Here is a 16,298-nt window from a genome sequence, read left to right on the forward strand (position 1 = left end):
TACAGTCCCCCGAACCCTCAATCTCTACCTTGCGGGTGTATGTTGAGAGATCCCCACACCAGGGATCACAAGGGAACCTACGGCCGTCGTGGTCAAACATAATTGCACTCCCTTTATGTCACGATAACCGAGTTTTGTCAGTTTTTCTCATTGTCGTTAAAAACTGAATGGCGACTCCTATATTACTAGTCAATTGGGTGTAAACTCACAGGAAATCCAATTACACTTGATTTGACAAGAAGAAACGTCACACCCACGAGGGACGAGGTCACGCATTAGCCTCGTGCTTTTTCGACCCCCCTCACAGTGGCGACTCCACTGGGGATAGTGAAGGAAATACTCGTGCTTGTAGGTAATCAAAATAGCCGAAGGGTGAAACGATCCTACCTCGCGTTTATTTCCCCTTCAAGTTGGGGCGACCTGAAAATCAGCATATTAATGTGAACGGGCAGAACCGCATAACGAATCTTGGCTCCCTTGGATGTTTCATCTCGGGAGTTTGGACTAAGGATACCCATCGCCAACCGAGGGGTGCATACGCTTTGAATGTTGTCCACTCGGCACTTTCGCTAGTAGTACACCCGTCCCAAACCCAATCGCTTGCCCATTAGGTCCCTCTCATTGGTGCATGCCCCCTTGGCTTACATCGTGATTGGCCTCTTGGGCTAAATTCGTCTGTTGAAGGCACTACCTCGACCGGGGCATGTGTTGGATCTGCGATAGAAGCGGTACCAAGCCAGGCGCAAAAACTACCCATAGAAGCCTATCATAAACTACATGACATGTTATTATTGCCTTATGATGTAATGTTAGTTATGTGTAGCGAAATGTATGATTGTGTGTGACAAACAATGTTAGAAAACCAACGACCTTAAAAATCGCCCAAACATTCATAAACCAATTGGCCAAAGAGTTATACCAAAATACGTGTTCCGCAAACCCGAACGATCGCCGCAAAAATAAGCGACGCTCGGGATGGCCCGTAACGAATCCCACAAACGCTGCACAACGCATAAAGGACGTTATTGGGCAAGCACGCAAAATCAAAGTCGCATAAACAAAAAGTATACGCAAACAAAAGACGAGAACCAGCCAGGGACACATTTTCAACGCCCCTGGCTGGGCGCCAAAATTTCTCACGCCCTACGCTGGGCGCTGAAGTTGCTGCCTGGCCTTTGGGTCAGGCGCAGCAGCCTCGGTGCCCGCGCAAAAAATACGTAGCAAAAAAAACTATTCGTAAAAAAATTGCTGCAAGGGCGTGTGAAAAGCACTCGATTCTTAAAGCGACTAAAAAAAATGAATAAAAATAAATAACTCTTTGTGTCGTTGATTAGGTCTCCTACGACGACAATGCTCGGCACCAAAACCGAGCATGCTAATAACTATGAATGTCACACGGGCAAGTGTGTCGAAAATCCAAAGAATGACCAAAAGAAAAACCAAAAAGTGTACCAACAAAAGAAAGAGCGAAAAAACCAATAGAGAGAGTCAAGAGTCTAGACTAAGTAATGACTAAAACTTTGGGGCCTAAACTTTAGCTTATCTTATGCATAGGGCTGGTCCTGCCACTTGGTGCTGATCTGAAAATCAAAGGTTAGTGCGTCTCGAAGATACATCACCAACACCAGGTTTAGTGACTCCAAGCTCCGTCCGCCATCCCTCATTTCAAGGATCTCCGCTTCCCTAACCTCGATTCGCACCCTCAAATATGTCTATAGAAGAGCTACAGAACCAAATGACCCTACTCATGAACCGACTGAAAATGGAAAACGAATCCTTAGCGGCTGCGCAAGCCAAACATTTTGCATTACTGGTCATTTGGCCTCCCGAAACCGAATTAGTCCAAAAATTCATTGACAACCTGGACCCAACTTACAAACAACATCTTAGATACTTGAGCCGTGATACCTTCAAGAGGGTTTATGAAGTAGGAATGAAGATCGAGGATGACCTCACAAAAACAGTACAAAGCAAACCTGCATACAAGAGTAGCACCTACCACAGGGGCCCCAGGCCCCAAGCCCAAGAGGTCCATGTTGTGAAAGAAAATCCAACCCGAAGGAGCCCGGGAGGGTGGACCCGAAATCGAAAGTTTGCCCCACTCGGGTCGACTCTAGTACAAGCTTTCCAAAGACTAACCAATCAAGGAAAACTAAGGGCCATAGGCCCCACACCCGACTCTCCAGTCAAAAGTAAGTACTGGGTCGAGGGCGCTCGCTGCGAGTTCCATCAAGGGAAGGGCATGATACTGAAAACTGCTGGAGACTAAAAAACACGATCCAGGATATGATAGAGGAAATAATACCTCTCCCCAACGTTGGCAAACCCAACAACAACAAGAGCCACTCGGTTCTTGTCACATCTCTCTTGACCAACCAGAAAATATGAACTTTGACCCTACGGCGTATATTACACCCCAAGGTGCACCACTCGCCATGGTCCCTATGGATCAAATCGAGAGAGAAGTGTGCGGTGTGTGGGACGATGATGCTGAAGATGTCTACCTGCCTCAAGTATCGGGCCAGGACCTCTTTACTGAAACTTGGCCCAGATTTGAAATTTCCCATGACCGCCATACCTTGGATGAGGCACCTCACCTCACCAAGACCAAAACAGCTGAAATATTGGACAACCAGGCTCTATGGACATTGTTTAACGAATCAAGGACTATGGAGAACGAGACTGTGATGACTACCCTAGCTTCACAAGATGAAGGTTTCGATCCAACCCGGTTAATCTCTCCTGCATCAACACTAGAAGAGGGCGAGAACGGATGGGTGAAGACATGTCAGCGGGGCAACACAAAAGGGATAGAATTCAAGATGAGTACCGGCGGAGGACCAAAGTTTTACGAGACTAAACCCAAGGTTTGAGCCATAGAGAGCACCTTAGTAAAAAAAAAGCGCATAGTAATTCTTTAAGATTGATGGAAAAAAAAATAAAGGCTTTAGATGGTCCTAAGACCCCTTAGAATATAGGTTAACTTTGTTTCAGTGTTTTCCTTACTTTTCAAATTAACAAAGGCGTAAGATTTCTCCTAAAAACTTTTATTATAACACTAAAGAAACACCAAATGTACTTGCAAATACAAAAACAAAGAGGCGGCCCACTCTAGGCCCAATAAACAAGGCCCACTCGGTCTTGAATCGTGACACCGAAATTCATCAAAAAAGGAATCCCCAAAATAAGCCACCCTATCATATTACCACAACATGAGGGTCTAACCCATGCAACCCAAAGGAATCAAAAAGGAAATCAAAATAATGCAAATGTTGCTAAAAAAAAAGACTCATAAAAAATAAACACCGCCCCCCGCATCGACACGCACCTCAACCCACTCAAAAAACCTACACGAAGATCTTCATATCTTCCACACACTAACCCCACTCTCAACCGTTTCGAGTCACGAATAAAAAAAATTAATCCGGACAAAAATGCGTCTCACGCTAACAGTAAAAAAAGCCTCCGAAATAGCGTCAAAATTGATTTTAATACGAGTAAAAAAAGTGAAACACAAAACAAAGAAAAAAATAAAATGCAAGAACATGTGAAGCAAAGCGTCGAAAGGACCGCCCAGAAATCATTTTCAGCGACCAGGGCTGGGCGCCGAAATCTTTGACGCCCCAGCCTGGGAGTTGAAACTCTCTGCCCGCCTTACTTTTTCCAGAAGTGATCGTCATTTTATCCGCACATAACGGAAAAATAACGAACACTTGGGGGGTACATCACGTATCCAGATATGCGTACCAAAAAATAGCCGTACAAAAAACACATGGAATTTCATTTTTATGAACAGATACGCGGCTTACGGCAAAAAAAAAAAAAAAACAGCAGACTAAAATAATGATAATACTTCACTCATTTTACCGATTAAACAATATGTTTCCACCTCAGGGCATATTTATTAAAATTCGGCATCCTAGAATTTATTCTAGCTAAGAACTACGCGCGACCTGATTCTAACAAAGATACGTAGGCAATCCTATTCATGGATTCGGTCCAATCAAGTAAAAAACATATATACATTGTGCAAAAGTGTTAGACATGTAAAAAAAAAGAGAGAAGCAAAAATGAAAGTAAAAATAAAATACGCCTTTATTAAAAAAATGATAAGAAGGAAAACAAAAGTGCTAAGAAGGGAAAAACAAACGCAACTGAAATAAATAAAGGGCACCTACACCCTAGCAAGAACTACACTACTCTAGTTCTTCCGGATCATCAAATAAAGTCTTGTAAAGGGCAATGTTCGCAGGATCCACCCCAACAGTCTTCTGCGCTCCCCCTATATCAATCTCCATAAGAACCGGCTCCTGGACACTAACTTCCAAAGATGCCAAGGCTTCAGAAACATTCTCAGTTTGAACGGTTATAGCCCGCTCAGCCTCAAGGGCACAGACAATGGTGGGGGAAGGATTATCAACATCAACCAGATTAGTCACTGTTTCTACTGGCGGTTGAACTTTCCTAACTCATACATTGTTCCGGCGACGATCTCCGCGAGAGCTTGCATTTCTTTTAGCAACGACAGGCCCCTTCATGTTAGGCATCTGCTTAGGCCTAGAACTGGAACGGGAAGGAACTTCCTTTCGCTTTCGATCAGGACGAGCTTTCACAGTCTTAATACCATGGGTGCGAGGATTAGCAGAATCACGACCCTCATATCTAACCCGAATACGAGGTATCAAAAGCTCAGCCGGCTCCCCATTTCGAGCCTCGGTCCTCACAGCTTTATCATCGGAACTCATCCACAACTTGTAGTTTTTAGAAAGACCCACAAAGCCATTTGTAGCCACGGCCCAACGCGGGAGACCATCATAATACTTAGCCCATGATTGAACCCGCGCTTATGAAAAGGCCGCTACTTTAGGTGGTACTGTATCAGAAAAGGGGATAGTCTGCCTTAAGCCGTATTGACGCATGACTCGGTAAGGAAAGATATAAATGGGCCGAGATAGCCCCAACAAAGAAACATAAATCGACACATCAGAACCCCCCGTCATAGTAGTCAAACCCCACCACGGTACCACCCACTTAATAGAACAGATACCGTGAGTAAAAAAGGAGGCCCACTCGGCCTCGTCCTGGCCTCGGTGCAAATACTTCCGGTTACCCAAGGCTATAGGGCGATAATGTTTAGGATCGGCAGGAGTTTCTAAGAGCCTAAGTCGTTCCATGAGCCAAATCTGCAAAAGACGGGTACGATCAGATCAAAAAATAGACAAACAAAACCTGGGGCGCAGTTTCAACGCCCAGGACCAGGCGCCGAAAATTCTAACGCCCAGCGTTGGGCGCTGAAACTCAGCTCCAGGCGAGACGAGTAAAAGAAAAATGTGAAAAAATATGTGCGCAAATGAAAGGTCGATTACCTGCAGCAATAGGGGGCTCCCCTTAAAATATTCAGATTTGACATTCTTCTTCAACTCATCCGCACTCAGCAAAGTCTCGGCAACAACCAACGGCATAATAGAATAGCAACTTTCCATCTGGCTAATCAAAGGGATCAACCTTATGTCGCCGAACTCACCATTGTTATTCGAAAGCAAATAATGATTCAACAAGAAAAATATAAGGGCTCGAATGTTCAATTTCTGTTCGGTCATATTTTTACTAGGCCTAAATTGATGTTTTACAAGCTTTGCCAAATCAACCTCATCACCTACAACAATCTCAGCGAGCATGTTACCATCTAGTCCTAGGAAAGTCCCTATGGTTGTTTTACCCTCTTCAATGGTGCCAGGCGTGGCAGGAGTAGCACTAGTAGGATAACCAAGGATCGCAGCAAATTCATCTGGCAAAGGACATATTTCATTGCCCCGAAAGACAAAAACATGATGATCGGAATCCCAAAAGCTCAGGGCAGCATACAAAAAGTTATAGTCAATATTAATTTGTTGTAAGCCTAAAAGTGCCTCTAAGTGGTATTCTTTCCACAAAGCCTTTTCTGTAGGAGTAAGGACTCTTAGCCAACGCCTCACAGCTCGTTGGAGGGAGAAGGGAGGAATCGACATGACAAAAGCAAGGAGGAATTAAAGCTAAGAAACTACAAGAGAGAAGAAGATTGTGAGTGATGGAAAAGAGGGACGTATCTAACCCCTATATATAGCTGAAGACGTCAAGTAACATCCTGATCCCATTCGGAAACGTGCTGAGAAATCCGAAAACCAAAAATCGCCAGGAAAAGACTTTCAGCGCCCACGGCTAGGCGCCGAAATGATTAACGCCTAGCCTTGGGCGCTGAAAATGCAGCCCAAGGCCCGGATCTCACAAAACGCGGAACAGGAAAGGACTTAAAACCATGTTGGTAGACACAAGGCCCTATTGCAATCAAGATCAAGCCCGAAAGCACCGTTAGCCCCCAAATAGTGAAAATGAATGTTGAAACTTGGTCGAAACTTAGACTCGTCTCAAGGAATATATGTGTACACTTTTCAAAACAAATATGAGAAAAATAAATATCAAGGTCATTCTTCGAAACACCAAAAAATATTGTTAAGTCGTTGGTTTCCCAAAAAATGTCTATTTGTCAAAAGATTAATCCGGGCCAAGCTAAACCGGATATTATTGGAAAATAAACTTCGTCGCCCGGAAAATGAAGTCGCACTCCACTACTTCGTCAAAATAGCATACCACTATAAAGGTCGCTCGCACATACGTGCACGACCCCAAACATGATTAAAGGACGGTATAAAATACGTACCTCTCTTGGCAAGAAATGACCGTCAAGCCCGAGTGCTTGGGGGCTCGAAAGAAAATATATACTCCAACAAAGAGTGTGCGAAGTCAAAATCATATTCCCGGACGCTATACACAGTCCTATTTTTGGATAATCTCAAAAGAAAAAAAAAACGGATTCCGACCTCATAGTAAAGGTCGCCGTTGATACTTGTACATGGTCCTCTGATCAAAGACCAAGCGGTGGCAAAAATCGAGCCGTAAAGACTAGCTCGAAACCACAAAAGAAGACGACCACAAGACGAAGGTCCGTCTAAGCCTGTTGTCAACCCACATTCAGGTTACAACTAAGTCCGAGCATCCCTCGAAAGAATTTGCTCTTGCAAGAATGAATAAAAGAAATTCTCAAAAGAAATCACGATGAACCAAAAAACAGGCTCGCCATCTTTAGCCGGCCGGGTCTGCGTCACTAACCGCGCAGGTCCTTAGTTGCTGCAGCAATAACTTTTTTCTGGTTTTCCCTTTTTTTAAAGGATTGGTTTTCCGTTTTTCCAAAAAAGAACGATGTGAGTAGTTTTCCCTTTTTTTAAAGGATTGGTTTTTCGTTTTTCCAAAAAAGAACAATGTGAGTAGTTTTCCCTTTTTTAAAGGATTGGTTTTCCGTTTTTCCAAAAAAGAACGATGTGAGTAGTTTTCCTTTTTTAAAAGGATTGGTTTTCCGTTTTTCCAAAAAAAGAACGATGTGAGTAGTTTTCCTTTTTTAAAGGATTGGCTTTCCGTTTTTCCAAAAAAAGAACGATGTGAGTAGTTTTCCCTTTTTTTTAAAGGATTGGTTTTCCGTTTTTCCAAAAAAGAACGATGTGAGTAGTTTTCCTTTTTTCCAAAAATTAAAGGATTGGTTTTCCGTTTTTCCAAAAAAGAACGATGTACTGGATTTTCCTTCGTTTTACGTCCCATAACAACAAAGGGGTTTTCTCGTTTAGCTAACCTTGAAAATGAGAATCTTTAAAAACATTTTTACCTCGTGATTGGGCTTGGCCAGGCCCAATTACACTTTATAGCTTTGATTTCGAAAACATCTGTAGCTACTTCCAATGACAAAGTGAGGGAGTTTCTATACTATCAGTTGACAAATCCCAATGACACGTGAGGGATATGTCGACACTTCAAGTGATGAACCTTAAGTCAAATGTTATCACTCGGGGGCTCGTGAGACCCTTGCAAAACAGGTCACATACACCATGGCTTGTGTGACGCACTCCGTCCAGTACTTTGACCATCGTCTCATCCCGAGACTCAGTCAAAGTGGGGGCTAACTGTAGACACCTACTTTTGTCCCCATTCCCGAAATGGAAGGTTCGATGATGAGAACATAAATCTCCACTTGGCAACGGATCTCCTATAAAATAACGAATCTCGATCACCCTTTTCATTTCACCCGAAACCTGCTATTTATGGAAGCCTGCTAAAAATAGTTAACTGCCGTAATGGGTTGTTGTCAAAAGTGGCAAGTCATAAAAGATAGAAACCCGTCAGAATTAGGTGTTGCACTCCAACATAAATCCTAAATGAGATAGAAATTACAAGAGGAATCCTATTCCTAATATGATTCGAAAATAGGAGTTACGTATTAATTAAAATCCTAACGAGCCAAGAGTTCGTAACGGGCCCAGACGCATTCCGTCATAAAGTTAATACGCACTAAAAGACTCGAATAAGTCTCAAACACTCCGGATTCTAAGAGTCCAAATCTGACGAAGAAAACAGCCCAGACCCTATTTTCAACGCCTGGCTCTGGGCGCCGAAATCTTCGGCGCCCAGCCCTAGGCGCTGAAATTACCTGGGACGTGTTCTTTCCTAATTCTTCGTGTATTAGAGCTCTACAATTCTATCTTTCCACGAACTCTTCCCTATAAATACAACCCCAAATTCGACGTGAACACAACACACAATTCATATTCTGAGTATTGACTCCAACCCCTAAGCCTAAGCCTCACGCTGCGAAATTAATCACGCGTTCTATCGCAATCGATCCAAAAATCGAACAGAATGTATCCTGTCCCGTAACTTGAGATTCGTTAAATAAAAGGAGAAATAGCAAAGTCAAAGTGGTTAGTTTTCTAAGAACCGTGACGCACCTCTCAAGGGTGCGTCGTAATGTGCCCCTTTGCATGATTTAATTGCTTTCCTCCCCCTTTTATGAACTGTTAAACTAATTAAATCTGATTGTTCTATCACGCCTAATAAAGATAATATTTTGGGAAATTGGATTATCATGCTAGGTCCCTTAAAACAATCTAAATCAGATAATCGCGATCGATCTAGTATTATATGTTGCATATTGTTAAAATCAACTCAGATTAGTTTAATAGTTAAAGCATGTCCCTTCAATTATTTATGCTGAGCTAGTAAGGATATCCTGCCTCTGGAGTTATCGAAGAACGAGTACTCCTCTTGGTAGTTACAGTCCCCCGAACCCTCAATCTCTACCTTGCGGGTGTATGTTGAGAGATCCCCACACCAGGGATCACAAGGGAACCTACGGCCGTCGTGGTCAAACATAATTGCACTCCCTTTATGTCACGATAACCGGGTTTTGTCAGTTTTTCTCATTGTCGTTAAAAACTGAATGGCGACTCCTATATTACTAGTCAATTGGGTGTAAACTCACAGGAAATCCAATTACACTTGATTTTACAAGAAGAAACGTCACACCCACGAGGGACGAGGTCACGCATTAGCCTCGTGCTTTTTCGACCCCCCTCACACATTTTATGCATTTTTTTAATATATATTTGATATTAAATTATTTTGGAGGGAAAAAAATATTCAAATATTTTGGAGGGAAAATATTCAATTGTCTTAGAGGGAATGTTATTTTCAAAACTGAATTTAAATCATTTTTTTTCGGATTTTATTAGGAATCAATTTTGGAGAAAAATAGTTTAATCAACTTAAAATTATTTTTAAAATCTGAAAATTATTTTTAGTATTTTATAAAATCTGTTTTACATAATAATATATTTATGATAATATATGTAGGATTTATTTGGAAAAATAAGATAATTCTATTAAAAATTGGATTTTAAGAGTTTTACCAATTCAAAATTCCCTAAAAATCCGAATTCTTTGAGATAAATTTTGAACATTTCAGGATAAATCTTAATTAATTATTCAAGCCTCTGTTTAAAATTTTGTGATTTTATCTTTTTTATTTCTATTTTAAACAATTTTACTTTAAACCGAATATCACCAAAATCATGACTAGATTCAGAATCCTATCTGAAGGAAATAATGCCCTTGGTCCAAATATGCATTTAATGGTAAGTCTAATAAATGCGGTTCAGTATTAATTAACAAGTTAATAATTCAGTAAGATATTAAATCCACAACTTACTCTTGACTGAACCCGTAGGGTCACACAAATAGTACGTAAACGGATCAAGTATTTAATGGCATTAAATACTCCATCTATGGATATTCAGAATCGACGGATCTTGGTTTCAGTGGGAGCTGAGATCGTCAAAGGCAAATAATGAATACACCGGAAACGATGATATTACCGGAAACGGAAATATGGATCGTATCGGAAATATAAATATTATCCAAGCCGTAGATGTTGTCGGAAACGGAAACATGGTACGTATCGGGAAAAAAAAACAAAACTACCGTGCAGGCATGGTTTTATTTCTTGTTCTCTCGTTGGCTTGTGAGATCATTGTTTATCAAGTCAACCTTTTTATTTAATCATCTTATTTCTATACTCATCAATTCTATCATCTATTGTTGCATTATTATTTTCATTGCATCGCAATTTTGATCAAAGATTTGGTCGTCAAAGGGAATTCGTGTGCTAGTGATTCTTGCTGCAAGTTTCAATTGGTTACTCGATATTAATGGAATAGGTAATCACCCGCACTGTTAACTTTGAGTTGTTAGATTATATTAATTATTGTTATATAGTCGTACTCTTATTAGCTTATTGGGTTGCAGATGTGCGAAATTGTTATGTGATTTAGTCTTATGTGTTTATTACGTACGATTAATATTTGTTTATGCGTGTGTTAATTTTAATGTCTCTGGTTTTCTTTTATATGATATTTTTGCGAATTCTGATTTTATACATGCGTATACATATTATATTGATATGAGTTCTTAATAGTTTTGGTGATTATATACTTTCAGTAGTAGTTTAGCTCAATTATTTACGCATCTATTGAGAATTTTGGTCCATTGAGGAGTTGGTTTTGTATTGAAATTAAGATTAGTGTAGTAGTATGTTGTGGACTCATAGTTCAATGATTTGAGTTTGATTAAGAGCCACCGAGTGCCCAAAAGAATAGTTAAGGTACTAGATTTATAATAACGTGGGGATCTTGTGCCAATATTGAGAAGTACATTATTTAACTTATGATATATAAGTCATTGATGATATTTGAGAAGAAGGATGAGAATCGTCATATTATTGGTTTGAGGCTCAACGTTATAGACCTTAGTCCTTGGCATGTTGGTAAGGAGATGATAACCATTAGTAGAGGAGCAAGATACAATCTTTATTATTTTCTTTATATCTCCAAAGTGGGATTTGGTCCAAAAGTGGCCTTGACTCAGAGAGTCTTTCTTAGCAACTATTGAGAGTTTCAAGTTTTTATACTTGTTGGTTTATTCATTCGAATTACCCATGTCCGAGGCTAAGTAAAGAACAACGAGCAAGGCACATATATATTGGTTTAAGCAAAGTTACTAGAGGAAGGATCATATTATTACATTTGAGGTATAAATTGAGGTTATATTTGAGAAGATCGATACTTTAGAGTATGGGGTTAGTCATACCTTTGGGATTATACGTGTAACGTAGTTTCATACTACGTTGTTTAAATGAACAAGTATTATTCTATATTGTTATGTTTTTATTACAGGTGATTACTCAGCTTTTTGCTGACGTGTGTGTTTATTTGTTATGTGTGTTTGCGGCCATGTCTTTTTCTTATGGTGGCCCCGTGACGATCCTTTTGGAATTTGTCCTCTATGGTGAGCAGTCAAGATGACTGGAGCAGATTGATCGTGAAGGATTGCAGTTAGAAGTTAAAGGAGCTCAAGTGTTACCGTTTAGTCTTTTGTGACTGTTGTACAGTTGTAAATAGATCACCTAGTAATTGAGTTGTAATAGTTTGAGTTTTGTAAGCCTTAGCACTTGACAATGTGGTCAAGTGTGGCGGTGATACCTCCGATTTAGGTGTAAGCTTCCGCATAATTTTATAAAGTCTTTCATATTCTTATTTATTTATGGTTAGTAAATCGGGGGTGTTACAACGGAAATATTGTCGGAATCGGAAATATTATTGGAATCGGAAAATAATTCCGGAAACGGAAATATTAAATATTTGTTCGAAACGGAAATTAATTCCGGAATCGGAAATGTTAAATATTGTTCGTATCGGAAATGAATTCCGGAATCGGGAAATTAATCGGAAGCGCGTCGTACGAATTAGCATCGGACGAGACTTGCTAGACGAAGGCCCAACACGAAGTCAGGCCCGCGTCCAGCAAGCCAGCGCACCGCACAAGACAACCAAGGCCACGCCAGGCCCAGCGCAATGCCAGGCCCAACAGGCCAAGGCTGCCAGCATGGCTGCGCGCGCAATGGGATGCGAGCATGGCTGCTCGCGTGGGCCGCAAGGCTTGCGTGGGCTGAGCGCCCGCAAGGGTCGTGCTCGTGTGTGTTTGGGTCCGATCCAAATCCTAAGTCAAGTAGGATTCGATTAATGATTGATTTCCTAATCCTAATAGGATAAATTAGTTAATAAGAGTTTTAATAAAATTCTAATTAAGCTAATTAGTTTCCTAGTAGGATTCCAATTTGTTTTCCATGCCCCTATAAATATGTGATCCTAGTTCACAATTTATAAAAAAGTTTTCAAGTATTCAAAGTGAGTTTTTGAGAGCAAAAATTCAGTCATATATTTGCCCTAAAATAGCCGAATATTACTAGTACCTTGAGGGCGATTCTAGTTGGTCAATCTTAAGGCGGATCCGGACGTGCTGTGGACTTTCTACGGAGGGACGACACTTGGAGTCCTAAAGACTTGTTCTTGGTCGGTTCGGGCGCAGCTAGGGAGGGCACGCTACAAAGTGTATGCATCTGAATTATGCTAATTGTTATGTGGCAATTAATTTGGAATCCTGGCATTTATGGTTATTTCCGCATGATTTATATTCGTTTATATGTATCATAACCTAACAGTGGTATCACGATCCTCTAATTAATTCCATAATAATTGCTTAACATGGTTAAATTTTACAAATTTGCAAAGAATTAAAAAGGGTGATTAATTTTCGTAATTGTTAATTAATTGCAAATTGCGTTTATTTAATTATATGTACGCAACAACCAACCTCCAATGCTGACCCAAAATTAGTTCACCCCAGTGCTGGACCAGTTTCAATCAGGCTACAAGAGGTAATTCGTGAACACCATGAGTCGCTTTTCACTGCTGCTAAAAGCCAATCTGCTAGATTAAATCGTACTGGAATAATGGGTGTTATTCCAGAAATTGGAAGTCCTGTTAGATCTGATTCTGCGCATACTGTAAGTAGGAGATTGCAGATGGGGGGTGAAAATGGTGATGCTAATCCACAGAAACCTCCTGAAACTTGGTCTAGTATTCTTAAGGGTAGCTCTCTAGCCACTAAAGGTCGAGCTCTCTCATATGTTGCTCCTGTGACTATTGAAGGGAAATCCGTTGCCCAATTGCAGGCTGATGAACTGGACAAGTATAATGCTCACTGGGCTACTGCTGTAGTATTGTTTGTTTTAGGGGAAACACCCACTATTGCTTCTGTAATGCGATTTATTGCTAAGGATTGGAACCAAGTGGCCACCCCTACTGTGTATTTACATGATGAAGGGTATTTCTTAGTGAAATTTGCTTCTATGGAGGACAGGAATGAGATTCTCTATGTAGGGCCTCATTTCTTTTATGGAAAACCAGCTATCATTAAGCCATGGTCTGCTACATTTAAGTTTCATGCTGAAGTGTTGAAGGTTATCCCTCTCTGGGTTAGGTTCCCTAATTTGCCACTCAATTGCTGGGGGACAGATTCTCTTAGCAGGATGAGTAGTTGCCTCTCTATGCTGATGAATGTACCTCCCAATAACTTCGGGTTTCTTTTGCTAGGGTGCTTGTGGAGGTTGATGTTACCAGACCTTTACCTAGTAGTATTGTTGTGGTTGATGCTTCAGGTGAGGAATTTATGCAGAGTGTTACTTATGATTGGAGACCACCTTATTGCAAGGTGTGTTGTATGGTAGGGCATAATTGTGAAACCAAAGCTGGAGTGTTAAAGAAAGCTGCTGTACCAGTGAAGAAGGTGACAAAGAAATGGGTCCCTAAAAAACAGCAACCAGTGGTGGTTCAGTCCACTCAGGCTCAAGTAGTTCCTACTCAGGCCACACCAGTTGGAACTTCTAGTGTGATTCACTTAGATGATGATGCAGGTTGGAGAGTTGACTCTAGAAGGGTGAAACACAGAGAGGAGAGGGTTCCTCCCTCTACTACTCCTGTTCAGAATGTGTTTGGAGTGCTGACTCAAACACACCATGAAACTCATGATGAGGAGTTAGATGAAGAGGAGGGAGATGGGGGGCAGTTTGGTGATCATTCCTCCCCAGGATGATCATCTGTACTTGGAATATAAGGGCTCTAAATGACCCTATTAAAACAAGGAAGCTGAAATCTTTCTTATTAGAGAATAATGTTGATGTTATAGGTGCGTTGGAGACAAGGGTTAAGAAGAACAATGCTGATAAGATAAGACAAAAACTAGGCAATTGCTGGAGTTGGGTTTGTAATTCTAGCTGTAATCCTAGAGATAGAGTGTGGTTAGGCTGGAGAATGATGAATGTTACTGTAAAAATTCTGGATGTTCATGAGCAGTTCATTCATGGTGAAATTTTAGATAATAGAGGGAGGTTTGTGTGTTATTTTACTACAGTTTATGGTCTGCATACTGTAGAAACTAGGAAACCTTTATGGGCTTCTCTTGCTGGTATTGCTGCCACAGTTAGTCATGCTCCTTGGTTGATTCAAGGAGATTTTAATGCTGTTTTGGGCTGTCAAGACAGAATGAATGGGGTGGATGTTAGTAGATATGAAACACAAGATTTTTCTGATTTCTTGTTCCAAACTGGTGTTGGGGAATTAAGAAGTACAGGGCATTATTTCTCTTGGAGCAATAAGGGGTTAGGAGATGCTAGAGTGGTTAGTAGGATTGATAGGGCCTTGGGTAATAGCTGTTGGATGATGCAGTATGGTCATTTGGCAGTTGATTACTTAAATTGTTCTATTTCAGACCATTCTCCTTTACTGCTTAAAGTTGGTAGTGATCAACAGAGTGGAGGTAGACCTTTCAGATTTTTCAATTACCTAGCTCAACATTCACAATTTGAGAAACTGGTGCAGCAAGATTGGTCAAAGCCTATTCAGGGTAACCCTCTCAGTAGAATATGGTTTAAGTTAAAGAGACTTAAACTACAACTCAAACATTTGCATAAGGAGGAATTTACAGGTATTGAATCCAGAATTCAACAATCTCAGCAAGAGCTGGATCATGTTCAAGGGCAATTACAAGTGGATTCTGCTGATTTATTGCTGCAAGTGGAGGAAAAAAGACTAACTGATAAGCTTAGAAAATGGTTGTCAGTTGAGGAGTCTGCTTTAAAACAGAAGTCCAGAATTTTATGGCTCTCTAATGGTGACTCTAACACCAAATTTTTTTTGCTTCTGTGAAGCAAAGAAGAAATATGAACAGAATCTCAATGCTATATGATGATCAAGGAACACAATTGATTGAGCCTGATGAAATAAGTAAAGAGATCCATTTATTTTACAAGAAGTTGTTAGGGTCTGCTGCTACTGTGTTACCAAAAGCTGATATTCCCATTTTGAGAGCTGGCCCTAGATTATCAAATGAAGCTGCTATGGCTATGTGTTGTCCTATTACTAACTCTGAAATTGATGCTGCACTTCACTCAATTGATGATAGCAAAGCTCCAGGTTTAGATGGATACAATGCTGTTTTCTTCAAGAAGTGCTGGCATATAATCAAAGAGGAAATGTATGATGCAGTCAAGTTTTTCTTCTCTCATAGGCAGATGTGGCCAGGGGTGAATTGCACCTCTATTACTTTAGTGCCTAAAGTGCCAAATGCTTCTCAGGTGAAGGATTTTCGACCTATAGCCTGCTGTACTATGGTATACAAGATCATCTCCAAAATTCTGACTATTAGGCTTCAAAAAGCGATTCCAGAAGTTGTAAGTGAGTGCCAATCTGGTTTTATCCCAAGTAGATATATTGCTGACAATATTCTACTTGCTACAGAGCTAATCAAAGGCTATGGAAGGGCTCATCTCTCTCCTAGGTGTGTGCTAAAGGTTGATCTGAAAAAAGCATATGATTCAGTTGAGTGGAGCTATCTTAATACAGTGCTGCAAGAGCTTGGTTTTCCTGAACTGTTTGTGCAATGGATTATGGCCTGTGTTACTACAGTGTCCTACTCAATCCTCATTAATGGGAAACCTAATAAACCTTTCCAGGCTAAGAAAGGTTTGAGGCAAGGGGATCCCC

The 16,298-nt window shown here is 40.7% G+C and overlaps 1 protein-coding gene across 1 annotated transcript; it reads left to right on the top strand.

The window, feature by feature from the left end:
- Window positions 1–14,345: 14,345 nt before the first annotated feature.
- Window positions 14,346–15,461, top strand: LOC110796626 (uncharacterized). The gene has a single exon (XM_022001698.1). The coding sequence runs from the start codon at window positions 14,346–14,348 to the stop codon at window positions 15,459–15,461; it is 1,116 nt and encodes a 371-aa protein (XP_021857390.1).
- The last annotated feature ends 837 nt before the right edge of the window (window positions 15,462–16,298 follow it).

The sequence above is a fragment of the Spinacia oleracea genome, chromosome 2 (genome assembly GCF_020520425.1).
Source record: "Spinacia oleracea cultivar Varoflay chromosome 2, BTI_SOV_V1, whole genome shotgun sequence".
Classification (NCBI taxonomy): domain Eukaryota; kingdom Viridiplantae; phylum Streptophyta; class Magnoliopsida; order Caryophyllales; family Amaranthaceae; genus Spinacia; species Spinacia oleracea.